Source organism: Hibiscus syriacus, unplaced genomic scaffold (genome assembly GCF_006381635.1).
Source record: "Hibiscus syriacus cultivar Baekdansim isolate YM2019G1 unplaced genomic scaffold, ASM638163v2 tig00017996_pilon, whole genome shotgun sequence".
Lineage (NCBI taxonomy): Eukaryota > Viridiplantae > Streptophyta > Magnoliopsida > Malvales > Malvaceae > Hibiscus > Hibiscus syriacus.
In genome coordinates, this window is record NW_024062422.1 from 179,340 (window position 1) to 196,894 (window position 17,555).

At 35.3% G+C, this 17,555-nt stretch overlaps 1 protein-coding gene across 1 annotated transcript; it reads right to left on the reverse strand.

The window, feature by feature from the left end:
* Nucleotides 1–14,733: 14,733 nt before the first annotated feature.
* LOC120208999 (wound-induced protein-like) lies at nt 14,734–15,301 on the reverse strand. Its single transcript, XM_039208095.1, has 2 exons — nt 15,026–15,301; nt 14,734–14,931 (listed from the first exon to the last, which is right to left on the reverse strand). Exons 1-2 carry the CDS (start codon nt 15,299–15,301, stop codon nt 14,734–14,736), a joined length of 474 nt encoding a protein of 157 aa, XP_039064026.1.
* Nucleotides 15,302–17,555: the final 2,254 nt, after the last annotated feature.

The following is a 17,555-nucleotide window of genomic DNA, read 5'->3' on the forward strand; positions in this document are numbered from 1 at the left end:
AATTGGCAATTTTGACTTTTTAATATGACTAAGATTATTCTTAAAAATGCAATGAGGAGATAAATGAATGAGCCTGATGCTATAATTAGATAATAATGATATTATGGACCTTGGGAGGTGCAATAGAGAGTAATGCATACAAGCAAGCAAACGAGTTGATAATTAAGCAGTGATCAGGAATCCCACGTACACTTGTTATACAGGATGATCATTATTACAAACTGAAGAGCAAGCTAGCATTTCTAGCTAGCTAGCTATTACATGCAGTAGCTGCATATTTATTTATTTATTTATCTAATATGTTGATCATGAAACCAAGTGGGGGATCTGAGGTTTAAAATGAAATTTAAGGTTAAATATTATAGTGCATGATGGAGACGAAGTGTAGGATCATCACCACAATCCACAAATTCGTAGTTCACTGTAAGATGCCCGTCTTGCATGCCTTTGTCATCCATGATCTCAGAAAATGCTGGATAGTCCAGATCCAAACTTGGCCTGGTGCATGTATCCAGCACTCTCACCGTCACGCTTTTTCCATTGGCAGTGTTGGTCACCTGCATGCATATATGCATTCTGTCAATTCATGCACGCATGGTTTCCAGTAAAACAGAAACAAATTTATTTTGCTTGAAAACAAAGGGCGCTTACTTTTAAGCAGAGTCCACATCTTGATTGTGGCTTAGGAATCTCCGGTCCACAGAAGGCGGTCCAATAATATTTGCTGCGCCATTCAAAAGTCTCATATGCATATTCAGGGAACTGGGAGCAGTAAACGCCTACCTTTTTCGGACTCCAGTCATTCTCTATAACCTTGTAGTCCGTCCAATAAGCTGTCGCATCTTCAGCAGCCATGGAAGAACCTATTGCCCACCCCAACATCACAATGCAGCTGATTAGTATAAACCTAATTACTGATCTCTCCATTCTTCTTTTTCTTTTTGGCCTATTCTTCTGCTTGCTTTGAATGATATATCCTTTCCTGGGATATGCTCTTATTTATAAGCAAAGTTCCCCTCAAAGGCTTTACAGGATAGCCATCACTTGTCTTTATTTAATCCTCTTCTCAATTGGACTTCATTTATTTTAATTAATCTATATACACCCACATATGATTTTCATGCTTCTTTTGTTCTTATTTTATAGGATCAAATCTGCCTTCCTAATTCCTAGAAAGATCATGATAACTTTTATTATTACTATTATTTTGAATTTGTTCTAATTGCTTTGAATGATACCATTTCTTGCGGTATACTTTGTTCTAATAACATTGATCAATTAGTTTTGAATCGAGTATAATACATGTTCTCTAATTCAGCCCATCAAAACCAATGTATATGAAACAGTTAAATGAACGAATTTATGTTAATTGAGCATTAATTTGATTAACACTGTTAATATCTATGAGATTTTGAGTTCAAGTTTATGTGTTTATTAACAATTGGATTAGTTTTTTTTTTTAAATTTATTAAACCATAATGATCAAAGTTTGAAAAATTAAAATAGAGAGATTAACTCTCAAGATAAATTTATAATTGCAACATCCTAAACCTCAAGTTTATTCTTTGTTAAAATATGCATTTATAGTTAACCGCTTCTTCTTTGCGTGCAAATCAAATACAATCTTATCTTTACCTTTTGAGAGGGCTAAATCTGGAATATTTCATTTCATGTTGTATTAAACAATTCTTCAAGGTATCCACGGCCACCGGTGGATGTACATGGCCTCTAGGGTGGGCACATAAATTTTCTAAAATACAAATTTTCTTTTTTGAAATTTAAATTTTTCAATTAATTATTTATTTTATTAATTGTGTTCGCCCTAAAATTTTATAGTGCTCATCCACATACAAAAAATTTATATTGTAAATATGTGTGCCCACCGTTGATATTTTTTTTTTGGATTCGCCACTGTCCATTGATAAATAAGCCTCTTTTAGAGAAACATATGATAAAACATTACTATCATCTAGATCTTGCTAGTCATCAGTTGGCACATCCATTACTCCTTGAATAATTTCTTCATCCATAAGTGACTCAATCGAAGATTAATGAATACCTTCAACATCACCAATTTCTTGTTCGAGAAGCATATATTGATCGAACCGGATTTTACAATGTCGAAAATAATTTGCAATAGTTGTATGCTTCACATCAATATTCCAAACAACATTAATAAAATGGCTTGTATCGAATACATTAATCTTTTCAGGATTTAGTTCTCCTTTCTCGTAACTTTCCAAGATGCTAGAATGAAAGCAACACTGATAATAAATCTTAACTGCTGGTGGTCGGATGAGCTTGTGTTAAGAGTGAGTGAGAGTAACAGATGGTGGAATGAAACATAAATTCTGAGTTCGCCGGATCCGGAGATGGAAACTGTTGCTTTGTTTGTGGATTATTTACCAAACACTATTCACTGGAAAGGATTATGGCAGATAGTTGGTCGTTATGGCGAGGTTCTTAGTGTGTATATTCCAAAGAGGAGGAGTCGAGCAGGAACAAGGTTTGGTTTCGTAAAAGTTAGTAACTTGGTTGAAGCGGAGAGAGTTAGGGATCAATTGAATGGTATTATGGTGTATGGAAGTCGGTTATCAGTGAACTTTGCTAAGTATATATTGAAGGATCAAAAGAAAAATTGTTTGCAAAGTAAGCAGGTCTGGAAATCAAAAATTGCTAGTCCACCCGTATATGAAGAATCTCAAAGTATGTTGGCTGGTCAAGAGGGTGTATCCAGAAAGGAAGTATCGGGTCATGTTGATGAGGATGAATTAAGAAAGTTAAGGAGATGTTTGGTGGGCGTTATGGCTGGAGCTTGTAGTGTTGGGAATATCGTTGGTAGATTACAAAACTGGGGATTAGGGGAAATTAAAGTTCAAAGATTACGTGGGAAATCTTTTCTGCTTACCATTGAGGATGAAGACTTGTTCATCATGCTGGAAGATCTCTAATGGTCGTATCTGAAGGAGATTTTTGTGGATGTTATGTTGTGGTTAGAGGCTATAGGTCAAAATGACAGAATGATATGGTTAGAGATAGATGGTTTACCATTGCATTGCTGGAATGAAATCAAATTGAAAAGATTGGCTTGCTTATGGGGTAAGCTCGAAGCTTATGGTGAAAATGTTAATCATCATTTAGATTGTGAAAAAGTTAATATATTGATATCCACTTCGATGGAAGATCGGATTGATGAAGTTCTAGAAGTGATGGTGGAGAATCGGAAGTTCAATGTTCGAGTTCTAGAAGTAGGGATGGTGGATAACTCGGTAGCTAAATTGTTTAAATATGAAAATAGCAAGAATAAAAAGAATGGGGTTGAGAAGTTTGGAGCAAAGAGTGGGGCGGATAAAGATGGAGTTATACCGGAAAATCTTTCCGATGATATGCCGGAGGCGTTTTCGTCGAAAAGTTCAGAAGACAGAAAAGGGACTACGAAAATAAGTGGCGGGGCATTGAATGTTTCGTGTTCTGGAGAAAGCCTAAGAGATTGTACTTATGATTGTGATGGGAAGCCGATTGAGGATGGTTGCAGTCTCGAAGAAGGAAGAGAGAGAGATGGTTTTCAAATTCAAAATCTATCTTTACAGGTGGGTGTTCAGGGAGTGGGTGATGTTGGGGTAAAGTCCAAGTCAATAGGTCCTATTGAGTTTAATACTAATATTGATGGGGTTTCTTTGTTGGATGATAGAGATAGGGTTGAAGGGGTGGGTGTAGGTGTCACAGAAACTGGGTTTTTAAGTTATGGTCATAAGGCTATTGTGGATTCAGCTAGGATGGGCTTTTCGGTTGAAGGTACAATGGATTTAAATTGTGATTGTCTGCTGGCAATAGGGGAGGAGAATGTTGGTAACAAATTGGGCTTTTCTGGTCCAAGTGCTTTAGGTAATTCAAATATAAAGAAGATTACAAATTCTGAGCAATTTGGGGGAGTTTTTGCAGAGGTATCGGTCGTTCCTGAATTACCCTGTGGAAAAAAGAAGAACGTGAAGAAATATGGTTCTCTTATGGATATTCAGAACAAAGTTTTATCGAAAGCGGAGAGAAAAAGAAGAGATAGGGCGCTGAAGAGATTAAAAGTGAAGAAGTCTGATCTTATATCTTCTGAATTATCAGGAAGATCTCTTTCGGATTCTGATCTGAAGAGAAGACGGGCTGATGCTTATGTTGAAGCGAAGAAAACGTTGGCACTAGGTAAGATTCTCGGAATTGAATTTATTGGCTCTGAGAATGAGGTTATTAAGGATTTAGAGTTATTATAATGATGTTGAGGTTGGAGTGTGAATGTAAGGGGTTGCAGAGTATTTTCTAAGCATTGGTGGTTTTCGTGGATAGTTGTGGTCTTTTAGAGGAATGAAGGAGATAAGTAAAAGGTTCTTAGTGGAAGGATATTAGTTGATTGATATTTTTAGTCTGTCTTGTTCGTGTGTCTTGATTAAATAAGGATGCTTTTGTTGTGGTATGATGATGAGTGCGTAATTTTGAAACTTGAGGTGACTAAGGCGAAATTCTTTGTTAGTTTGATCTTTGCTTAAAATTGTAGTATCATAGTTAGTGTGATAGACGGGGTGTGGTTGGACTAGTCTCGATGAAACATTTGAATGTCAAGATTTACTTGTTTAAATGGAAGGTAATTGTAGTACTGAAGGAGGCGTTTGAATGGAGGGTAATTGTAGTACTGCAGGAGGCTTGATGGAGGCCAATGTTCGATTATATTGGGCTGATTCAGGGGAGTCAATCTTGGTTTAGGTCACAGAGCAGTGTTTTTTCTATTAAATGCAATGCAAAGCGAGGATTGAGTCTAGGGAACGATGATTGTGTTTTACATTGATTTCTTAAATTCTTCCTTACAGAAGTTATTAGTATGGTATTGCTATCTTCAATTGTAGGACTCAAAGATTTGGACATTTGTTATGGAGGTCAATTGGATTAGTTCAACTTAATTTTACTGCTGGGTTCTCCACTGTATTTGTTGCAGTACTCGATTTCTCTTCGAGCATCTTGTATGGGTTCTCGATTTGGTCATAGTGGCTATATTTTGTTGTCTATACAGGAGATGCTGGTGATGAGACGGACATGTCGGTTTGGGTTTTACTTTGTTTGGTTTTAGTTTTTATTGTTTTGATGGTTGTAATGGAGTAAGGTTTTGAACTGTGTGTTCTGGTACTTGTCTGGTCTGCAGTGCTTTTTTCTGTTCTCTTATGTTGCACTCTTTTCCTCCAATTTTTGGAGGTTTTTAATGAGGCACATAAGTTGAATTTAGTTCTTCTGTTATTGTGAAATAAATTGATCTTTGCTGAGCAAAAAAATAAAATAAAATAAATCTTAACTGCTATAATAATTCTAGCATAACATGAATGAGTTTTCTATGTTGAATTTGGAGGCAAAAAGAATAATTCAGTGTTTCTCAAGCCTTCAATAACCTTGGGATGGATTGGGCAGTTGTCTACTATAAGAAACACCTTCCTACCAGTCATTCTAGAATTAAACCAACAAAAAAAATCTTGAAAAGCAATCCAATCATCAATTCTTCTTTTTTATTGGCTCGATAATAATAGTTAAGATTGTCAATATCAACCCGTTTAAAGCATCTAGGATTAGCAAACTTACCAATAATCTAAAAAGGCATTTTATACGAACTATCCTCTTTGCAACAAACCACAACAATAAATTTTTCCTTGTCTTTTTTGGTCCTTCTAATTGCTTTGTAGTCAGTGAATGATCTGCTTGCAAACGATAAAATAAATTTATTTCATTCATATTGTAGATATAATTCCAATTAAATTTTCCAATTTAGCTCTGATTTGAGGTAAAGCATCATCAATATTATCCAGAGCAACTGAACCATCTTCATCAAATCTTCTATAAGACTTAATCCTATGTCTTATCTTCAACAGCTCTAGCCAACCACATGAGAAGTTAAATTCAAAATATCGGACTCTAAAAGATTTAAAAATCTAAGGACCTAAATTGATAATTTATAAAGATAGGGGCTAATTAAAACCCTAATCATTATCTAAATTATTAAACTTAAAGTTTTTTTAGGAAATATTAATTATTAATTAATTTTAGAATCGAGCAATCAATTCGAGTAATCGAGCATGTTATGCGAAAACTCGACTCGAATTGCTCCCTCATTAAACTAGAGTGTCGTCCTAATTGCTAAGCTTGATTCGAATTCTAAAATAATTAAAAACTAAATCTAAGAAATAAAGCTATAATATATCAAAACAATTAATAAACTTAATTAAAATGATTAAAACAACAAATAAATAATAAAAAACTAAAAACAGTAAAAAACAACATAAAATAAAAAAATAAAAATAAAATAAGTACAAGGACCTAATTACATTAATTTTAAATTACCCAAACTAAAATGAAACATGCAAAGGGTCTAAATTAAAATAAATTAAAACTTAAAGCTTGATTCAAAATAAAATAAAAACAAATAGACTAGTGACTAAAATACAAAACACGCGTAATTTATAAGGACCTAAGAGCAATTTTTCATTTTTATTAAGCCTAAAAAGTAGTCTATTAAATAAAAAGGTAAAATTACATAATCGAACCTCCTATATTTTAAAAAAATTAAAAAAGTCACTACGCATGATTAAATGCAAAAACACGGCAAACTTAAAGGGACCTAAATGAAATTAACCCTAAAAAAATAAAAAAAAGCAAGCATAAAAAGGATAAATCACAAAACAGTCCGTACAGGACTAAAATGCAAAAAAATGCTAAAATAATAGGGATTAAACAGTGAATAAACCAAAAATTTAAAGCATGCATAGCATAAAGGTAAAATATCAATTTTGGTCCCTACAGGGACAAAAATGCAAAAGCATGGCAAAGTTACAGGGATTTAAAACGTAAATAAACCATTAATTTAGCCTATAAATATCAAACTTGTTTTAGAATTCCTCATTTTCGGCCAAAACCAGAAAAAAAAAGAAAAAGAAATCGGCCCCAAAACTACCCGAAAATGACCCTAGACCGTTTGGCTACACCAGATTCCGGAGACCCCCTTTCGACCCAGGTATGGCTTATATATAGTATTTTTTTGCATTCTTAATGTGAACATGCATTGGTTGTGGTTATTCGATTAAAGCTCCTATTTTTATTCGAAATTTATGAGTTATCCCCTTTTTTTAAACGAAACTAAATAATAGTTTGAGAACTAAGAAAAGCATTTTTTTTATCAACCAAAACTAAGAACAATAAAATACCAAAAGCTATGCGAAATTAGAAAACACATAAAAGGAAAAATAACCTTGAAAATTTGTTGTTTATTGCTTTCGAAAACAACCAGTTACAGAGTCTTTTTCGAATCCTTGTACAATGTTTAATGCATGGGTTTTATACCCATTTACAACTGAAAGTGAAAATGATTATTCTCTTGTTTTTTCTCTTTTGTTTCTGATGCAGGGTAGCATAGAGCTCGGTGGCGTGCATGGGTGCCTTTTGCTATTATTGGGAGAGAAATGGTGGCCACGGGTTGGGGGGAATGGGGCGGCTACCCTAGGGCTAGGGTTAGATCGGGTCAGGTTCTGTTCTTTTGGGCTCCGGGTCGGGTTTTAGATTTAGGTTGGGTTTTGGGTTTTGTTGGGCTTGGCCGAGTAAGGGTTTGGGCTTTAATTTGTAAAAGGGGTTTTGGGTTTAAATGTGGGTTTGGGGTTTGTAAAATGGTGCTCACACCTCGTCAGATATTTCATGCCCAAAGTCATGCCCACTAATCTAACTTTGATTACGAAAATAAAAAAAATTGCATAATTCTGTCCTTTTAGTGTAGTTTCCAGAATTTAGCTTCATGCACAGAAAATTAATCAAAACGAACAAATAAGCCACAAAAAAAAGATTACGGAACAATTTAAAAGTAAAATAATAGCTAAATAAAGCACTTATCAAGGTCATTTAAAAATGAATCGAATTCAAATAATTTAGTGATTCATATTTTAGGGATGTCATTTACTATATCGAAATTAAAAATTTAATAATTATTTTAAGGTCATGGATGATAATTTTTACAAATAACAAATTATACCAAATAAATAATGGTCAAAATAATAATTTAAGTAGGAAGGGAGTCTGCCTGCATCGATGCTAATAAAATAAGGAGCATGAAAATCACATGCAAATGTATACAAAATAATAATTAAAATAGATGATATGTGGAAATGTGGAAATGTTGAAAAATTGCAAAGACAAAGTGGAAATGTGGTCGGAGAATTTCCAGTGTTGCAGCCGTCGAGCATGGCTATCTTGCAGGGGGATACCTCCGTTTGTGTGGAGTCATTCCACTTTCAGAAACATTGCAAAGAAATGGGGAGATCTCATCTCCATTGAGGAAGGGACCCTTAATCCTGGATCATTTGATAGGGCTCTGTTTCAGATTTCAACGAACTGTAAAGCTCGTGTGGAAGAATCAATCGATTTGGTTGTTGGGGATAGGATTGTTTCAGTATTTGTTTCTGAGTTTGAACCCTATTTTAGCCCAGACTCTATTTGGGAAGATTCGTCTTCGATGGCTTGGGATGTTGCCTCTCCGGCTTCCTTGGTGGAGGAGATAGTCGAGGTCTCATCAGAAAAGACTCCCGACTTGGAGGTTTGTGCTGGTATGACTTCTCAATCTTTTCGTGTTAACTCTCATTTGGAGACTGGTCAGGAAGAGTTTCGAGATTTTCTCGATGGCTCGACCGTTGTTGGTTGATCGAGGTGTCCAATTACGGAGAAACCTGGTGTTGGTCCTCGTTGTGAAGAGTTATGGGCTCAAGATTCAGTACCCCAGGCAGTGCGTTATGGGCTTAATACGCTTGGTTTACGGTGTCAGAGTGGTGATGCTTCTAATGCTTCGGAGACAACTTGTAGTGGGCTCGTGGACGCTGAGGTGGAGCTGTGTGTTGCCATAGAAGACAATGTGAATGCTTGTCGGTTTGTTCCTTGTGATGGGTTAGTAAAAAAGGGTTTAAATAATAGCATGGGTTTTTTTAATTCCAAGATAATGAGATATGGGGCTAGGGCGCACTTTTCTCTATGTCAGTGGAGCGGCTATCATAATGCTGTTGATAATTATATTATGGCGCACGTGAAAAGCAAGGAATTGGGCGTAGCTTTAGGAGGTAATGCGCTGGATTTGCTGAGTGAGCCTTTCAATGGGTTGCCGAGCAGGGATATTCTTGGGTGTTCGGTCCCAATTTCAGTGGAGCGGCTATCATAATGCTGTTGATAATTATATTATGGCGCACGTGAAAAGCAAGGAATTGGGTGTAGCTTTAGGAGGTAATGCGCTGGATTTGTTGAGTGAGCCTTTCAATGGGCTGCCGAGCAGGGATATTCTTGGGTGTTCGGTCCCAATTTCAGATGTAGATTCTCGGCAGTTCAAGTCTAATTCCGATAATCTAAGGCCTCTTGAGAGTTCGAGTTCTGAGCAGGTGTCGATCAATAGGTTTAATAGGAAACAACAGAAATTTGGCTCGCTTCTGGATATTCAAGACAAAGTTCTTTCGAAAGCTGAGAAAATAAAAAGAGATCGAGCATTGAAGAGATTTAAATTGCTGAAATCAGATCTTAATTCTTCTGAATTATTTGGTAGTTCGCTTTCTGATTCTGATTTGAAGAAAAGGTAGGCTGTGTTAGTTGATAAGGAGTGACACGGTCAATTTGGGGTTGCTCGAGATTTGTTTTTGAGGTTGGTTCTAGACTGCCTGGGATTGTGTGAAGTCCAGGGCTGTGTTCTTTTACAATTATCCTTATTGCTTGGTTGATGCTGTTAGGGCTCAGATCAAAGTTTTACAACCTTTGTTAGGCATATCTCTTCTGTCTTGTGTCTCGGAGGTTGTATCTTGGTTTTGTTCGTTGTTTTGGATGTGTGTAGTTCTTATTTGTGTTTCAATCAGGGGTAGTATGTAGATACATTGTTGTAGTTTGTTTCGGGCTGTTCTAGTGGTGTGTTTCCGGCTGTTGTTCTTGTTGTTCCTGGGTTCATGTTGGACCTTCTTCCATCCCAAGGTACACTCTTTTTCCTCTAATTAGGATTAGAGAGGTTTTTTAATGAGATCCTTGGGGTAGTGTACTTTGTGATTTCTAATACAAAGTAACCATTTTTCAAAAAAAATAAAATAAAAAAATAGATGATCTGTAACAATAATAATTAATAATTAATGTTTCTTAAATAAAATTCAATAATTAATAATTACTTGATTTCTCCACAAAAGATTGTGTCCAACTCCCAAGAAATTTTCTTTTAGTATGATTATTTCATATGGAAAAAAAATCACAAACAAGTAGAATTCACGTGGTCTTCTTAGTCTCAAGTCTAATAAGGGAACCTCAATTTCTTGGGGATTCCACGATGATTGTGGTCCTCCGACAAACAATCTACCTCTACAATCCTGAGATAGCAAACGATTTAAAGAGTGAGCCACAAGAGCCCAGAAATGTACAATTATCCTGTGAGATTTATATATTATAAGTTAAGTAATGTAAATGAGAAGTGCATATACTGTAATCTTCCAAAGTTCATACATATAAATATACATTTTTCCAACAGTCGATATATCATTTTGTCCAATGAGTTAGCATTATCGTTATTATTACGATCGCATAATTATAAACATTGTAAATACCCCATGTGAGGCACTTGGATCACTTCAGGGCTCCCTTACGAGTTTCTGGCAGCAAATACGATAATATGCTCCCTTGTGAGTCACTCTAATTCTTCGGAGCTCCCGTGCGAGTCACTCTAATCCTTCGGAGCTCCCGTGCGAGTCAACCGAAATAATTACGATTAGGTGCTCCCGTGCAAGTCACTCTAATCCTTCAGGGCTCCTGTGCAAGTTACCCGAAATAATTACGATTAGGTGCTCCCGTGTGAGTCACTCTATTCCTTCGGGGCTTTCGTGCGAGTCACCTAGAGTAATCACGATTAGGTGCTCCCTTGCGAGTCATTCTAATCCTTCAAGGCTCCTGTGCGAGTCACCCGGAATACTCATTATTACATATTTTTGCATACCAAGTGAGTCGTAGCTCTTTATCATTCACCTAGCTCTCATTCACGCTTCCATACATATTTTATCTTATTAACATAACATAAATTTACAACCGTGAACATTAACATGTAATTCCAGCACTAAATTAAACACATCACAATTCTAGCAGTGAAACTTAACATTGACTTACACCAGTGAAATGAATACGTAATTCTAGCACTAAACTTATGACATGATTTCAGCAATGAAACTTAACATTGACTTACACCAGAGAAATGAATACGTAATTCAAGCACCAAACTTATCACTTCTTTTCACCAGTGAAACTTAACATTGACTTACACCAGTAAAATGAATACGTAATTTCAGCGCTAAACTTATCACATAATTTCAGTAGTGAAACTTAACATTAACTTACACCAATGAAATGAGTACATAATTCCAACACTAAACTTATCACATAATTGCAACAGTGAAAGTTAACATGGACTTACACCAGTGAAATGAATATGTAATTCCAGCACTAAACTTATGACATGATTTCAGCAGTGAAACTTAACATTGACTTACACCAGAGAAATGAATACGTAATTCAAGCACCAAACTTATCACATTATTTCAGCAGTGAAATTTAACATTGTCTTACACCAGTAAAATAAATATGTAATTCCAGCGCTAAACTTATCACATAATTTCAGTAGTGAAACTTAACATTAACTTACACCAACGAAATGAATACGTAATTCCAACACTAAACTTATCACATAGTTCCAATAGTGAAACTTAACATTGACTTACACCAGTGAAATGAATATGTAATTCCAACACTAAACTTATCACCTAATTCCAACAATGAAATTTAACATTGACTTACACCAGTAAAGTGAATACGTAATTCCAACATTAAACTTATCACATAATTCCAGCATCAAAATTTATTATTGACTTACATCAGTGAAATCAATACGTAACTCCATCACTAAACTTTGAAGCTTAACATTGACTTACATAAGTGAAATGAATACGTAATTCTAGCACTAAAATTATCACATAATATCCGCAGTGAAAGTTAACTTTGACTTACACCAGTGAAACGAATACATAATTCCAGCACTAAACTTATCACATAATTCCTGCAGTGAAACTTAACATTGACTTACACCAGCGAAATGAATACATAATTCCAGCATTAAATTTATCACTTAATTCCAAGAGTGAAATTTAACATTGACTTAAACCAATGAAATGAATACATACTTCCAGCACTAAACTTTTCACATAAGTCAAGGAGTGAGACTGAACATTGACTTACACTAGTGAAATGAATTCGTAATTCCAGCACTAAACTTATGATTTCAATATCAAATGGTAATAAGGATTAAATCGGAGTGACACCGAGTCACCCAAACATACAACTACACTTTCAATTACTTTACCTTTTAATCATATGGATCAACCAAGAATAAGAGTACATTACCTTAAATTAAATAGAGTGGATACCTCCTCCTTCCTCACCTTCAAGCTTTCTCCTTGCCCTTTGATTGAGATGATCCCCTAACTTCTTTTTCTAAAATAGGAAGAGATCAAACAAAAGAACAAAAGAATAATGCTAACAACATATGACTAAGTTTTTTAACCTTTCTCCCCTCACTTTAAGCCACGATCATAACCAATTAAAACCTAACATTTGTGATTCTTCCAAAATTTAAAATCTCTTTCCCTCACATTTGTGATTATTACCTTAATTTGTATGCCGAAAACAATTGATGGAAGAGGAATGGAGATGAAATTACATTCCTTTTTCTCTCCCCCTTCTAGAACCCACCATAGTTTTCAATATATTTAGGATTAGGATAGATTTTTTATTTGAAAAGGGGTGAATGACCCATTTAGTCCCTTATTTTTGTCATCTCTTCTCAATATTTCCTTGAGCTTACTAATTTACTTATCATTTATTCGATTTGGTTTAATCTTAATGTAAGATTTTCATTAAAAGCACTTGGGTCTAAATTCGAGCGTCTAGCCAGGCCTTGTCCGGGTCATTACAAAAATAATGGATAAAGATGGGCAATTGTTGAAAATAAATTTCTTTAAGCTTGGTTTTTGAACGTATTATTGTTCTTCGACTATTGTTTGATATTATGATTGGTGATGCACGTTGAATTTTTGAGCCGTACTGTTGAGGAGAGTTTTGTGTTCTGGTGTTTTTGAGATCCATTAATAATCCTAAGTGTATTTTACTCATTTTTCGAGTTTAGACCTTCAAAAATAATTATTAATTTTAAGAATTTGGTATTTTTCACCACTTGAGTTCATTTTAATCATTGCAAGAATTAGGATCTCATAATAAATTTATTTACTCATTTTAAAGTTATTTGAAGGTATTGAGGTACAACAAGAGGTGTTTCTAATATTTCAATAATAAGAAGTATTGATACTCAAATATATATGCTCACTTAATACTATCAGTACTGAAGTAAGAGTATGGACAATGGATTAGGGGTATCAATATTAAAATAGAACACTAAAATCCTACGAATCATTTAGTATCGATATTGTCCAATGAAGTATGAATATTGTATGAACAATCGATACTTCATAATGATATCGATACTTACCCCTTTACAACATATATTTCAAGGCTAAATTCATCTAGTATTGATACTAATACCCAAAAAACTCATAAAAAGATTTATGAAATCACTTCAAAATGTCTTTAATCACTTGTTTTAAAGCCTTTCATGAATCTTAAAGCTTATAAGATTATCAAGTAATCAGTTAACATCATTCTTAACATATTTTACGTTAAAAATTAGTGGAGCAAGCTCTCTTTCAAAGCACAATCGCCTCAAGTTTGAAGTGAGTAGTCTTTCAATGTGACATCCCTTATGATTGGTGGAGTAAATTATCTTTTAAAATCCTATCTCCTCAGGCGTGAAGCAGTGAATCATTGTCTTTCAAAGTTTTATCGCTTCAAGTTGTTGGAGTATTTTCTTTGAATAAACTACCCAAGTCGTTGAACTAAGCTCAATTTAGAACTTAATTAAATCAATTGTGTTTCAGTCTTTGTCAATTTCTTATTCAAAAATAATGGATAAAGATGGGTAATTGTTGAAAATAGATTTCTTTCTGGCTTTTTTTTCTGAACTTATTATTATGCTTCGACTATTGTTTGATATTATGATTAGTGATGCACGTTGAATGTTTGTGCCATACTGTTGAGGGGAGTTTTAAAAGAGAGATTATTAGCGTATGCTGTTTTTTTTTCTTAGCAAAGCCTGTCTTATTAAATAGAAAAAATAACATATCAGATCGCCTTTTGCCTCGCATACTGTTAGTTCATGTCTTGTTGCAACAAAATAAGAAACAACGAGTGCTTTAGTATTTCACATAAATTGGCAATTTTGACTTTTTAATATGACTAAGATTATTCTTAAAAATGCAATGACGAGATAAATGAATGAGCCTGATGCTATAATTAGATAATAATGCTATTAAGGACCTTGGGAGGTGCAATAGAGAGTAATGCATACAAGCAAGCAAACGAGTTGATAATTAAGCAGTGATCAGGAATCCCACGTACACTTGTTATACAGGATGATCATTATTACAAATTGAAGAGCAAGCTAGCATTTCTAGCTAGCTAGCTATTACATGTAGTAGCTGCATATTTATTTATTTATCTAATATGTTGATCATGAAACCAAGTGGGGGATCTGAGGTTTAAAATGAAATTTAAGGTTAAATATTATAGTGCATGATGGAGAAGAAGTGTAGGATCATCACCACAATCCACAAATTCGTAGTTCACTGTAAGATGCCTGTCTTGCATGCCTTTGTCATCCATGATCTCAAAAAACGCTGGATAGTCCAGATCCAAACTTGTCCTGGTGCATGTATCCAGCACTCTCACCGTCACGCTTTTTCCATTGGAAGTGTTGGTCACCTGCATGCATATATGCATTCTGTCAATTCATGCACGCATGGTTTCTAGTAAAGCAGAAACAAATTTATTTTGCTTGAAAACAAAGGGCGCTTACTTTTAAGCAGAGTCCACATCTTGATTGTGGCTTAAGAATCTCCGGTCCACAGAAGGCGGTCCAATAATATTTGCTGCGCCATTCAAAAGTTTCATATTCATATTCAGGGAACTGGGAGCAGTAAACGCCTACCTTTGTCGGACTCCAGTCATTCTCTATAACCTTGTAGTCTGTCCAATAAGCTGTCGCATCTTCAGCAGCCATGGAAGAACCTATTGCCCACCCCAACATCACAATGCAGCTAATTAGTATAAACCTAATTACTGATCTCTCCATTCTTCTTTTTCTTTTTGGCCTATTCTTCTGCTTGCTTTGAATGATATATCCTTTCCTGGGATATGCTCTTATTTATAAGCAAAGTTCCCCTCAAAGGCTTTACAGGATAGCCATCACTTGTCTTTATTCAATCCTCTTCTCAATTGGACTTCATTTATTTTAATTAATCTATATACACCCACATATGATTTTCATGCTTATTTTGTTCTTATTTTATAGGATCAAATCTGCCTTCCTAATTCCTAGAAAGATCATGATAACTTTTATTATTACTATTATTTTGAATTTGTTCTAATTGCTTTGAATGATACCATTTCTTGCGGTATACTTTGTTCTAATAACATTGATCAATTAGTTTTGAATCTAGTATAATACATGTTCTCTAATTCAGCCCATCAAAACCAATGTATATGAAACAGTTAAATGAACGAATTTATGTTAATTGAGCATTAATTTGATTAACATTGTTAATATCTACATGACTGCAAAAACTATGGAAATGGAAACTGTTGCTTTGTTTGTGGATTATTTACCAAATAATATTCACTGGAAAGGATTATGGAAGGTAGTGGGTCGATATGGTGAGATTCTTAGTGTGTATATTACAGTGAGTTTTGCTAAGTATATATTGAAGGATCAAAAGAAAAATTGTTTGCATAGCAAGATGGGCTGGATATCAAAAGTTGAGAGGTATCCCTTAAATGAAGAATCTCAAAGTATGATGGTCGGACAAGAGAGAGTTTCTAGAAAGGAAGTACAGGGGCATGTTGATGAAGATGAATTAAGGAAGTTGAGGAGATGTTTGGTGGGCATAAAGGATGGTGTTTGTAGTGTTGGGAGTATCGTTGATAGGCTACATAACTGGGGATTAGGGGAAATCAGAGTTCAAAGGCTATGTGGGAACTCCTTTCTGCTAACCATTAAGGATGAAGACTTGTTTATCATGTTGGAAGACCTCCAATGGTCGTATTTAAATGAGATTTTTGTGGATGTTAAGCTTTGGACAGAGGCTCTTTATCAAAGGGAAAGAGTGGTTTGGATAGAGATAGATGGTTTACCTCTGCATTGCTGGAATGAGATTACCTTGAAAAGGTTGGCTGGTTTGTGGGGAAAGTTTGAAGCTTATGGCGAAAATGTTAATCATCATATAGATTGTGAAAAAGTGAATATGTTGATTTCCACTTCGATGGAATATAGGATTGATGAAGTCGTAGAAGTGGTGGTGGGGAATCAAAAGTTTGTTGTTCGAGTTCTCGAAGCAGGGTTGGTGGATACCTCGGTAGCAAAATTGTCTAAATTTGAAAATATCAATAATAAAGAGGATGGGGTTGAGAAGGTTGGAGTAGATTCTGGGGCTGGAAATGATGGAGTTGCATCGGAAAAACCTTCCGATGATTCGTCGGAGGCATCTTCGTCGGGTAACACGACGGACAAAATAGGGGGTTCGAATTTGAGAGGCGGTGCATTAAATGTTTCGTACGAGGGAGAAAGTCTAGGTGATTGTAGTAATGATTGTGTTGGGAAGCCGATCGAGGTTGGTTGTAGTTTTGATGAAGGATGTCAGAGAGAAGGTTTTCAAATTCAAATTCACCCTTTTCAGGAGGGTGTTCAGGGAGGGGGAGATGTTGGGGTAGAGTCTAAGGTTTTAGGTTCTAATGAGGTTATTTCTTTTAACGATGGGGATGTTACGTTGGAGGATAGATATAGGGTGGAAGGGGTCGTTGTAGGTGTTCCAGAATGTGGGCTTTCAAGTTATTGTGAAAAAGTTATTGATGATCCACCGGAGTTGGGCTTTCGGATGAAGGTCTAATGGATTTAAATTGTGCAAGTCTGCTGGCTTTGGGGGAGAAATCTGATGGAATCAATTTGGGCTATTCTATTCCAAGTGTTAAAGGAAAGTCAAATATAAAGTTGAAGAAGTCTGATCTTAATTCTTCTGAATTATCTGGGAGATCTATTACGGATTCTGATTTAAAGAGAATACGAGATGATGCTCTTGTTGAAGCGGAGAAGACGTTGGCATTAGGTAAGATACTGGGTATAAATTTTGTTGGTCCTGAAAGTGAGGTTCTTAAGGATTTTGCGTCATTGGATTTGTGTTGAGGTTGGTGTGTGAGTGTTAGGGGTTGTTGGAGGTCTAAGAGTCTGGCGTATGAGGTTTATATCGGAGTTTTTAGAGGGTTTGGAGGAGTTAATTAAGAAGGAATTTAGTTGATGGATGTTAGGAGATTGTTTAATTTTTGTATGTCTTGCT

What these genes read in the sequence shown, in the direction of transcription:
- LOC120208999 (XM_039208095.1), bottom strand. Translation starts at nt 15,301, where the DNA reads ATGGAGAGATCAGTAATTAGGTTTATACTAATTAGCTGCATTGTGATG. An exon ending in GATGTGGACTCTGCTTAAAA is followed by an intron (nt 14,932 to 15,025) that starts GTAAGCGCCCTT and finishes ATATGCATGCAG; the next exon opens with GTGACCAACACTTCCAATGG.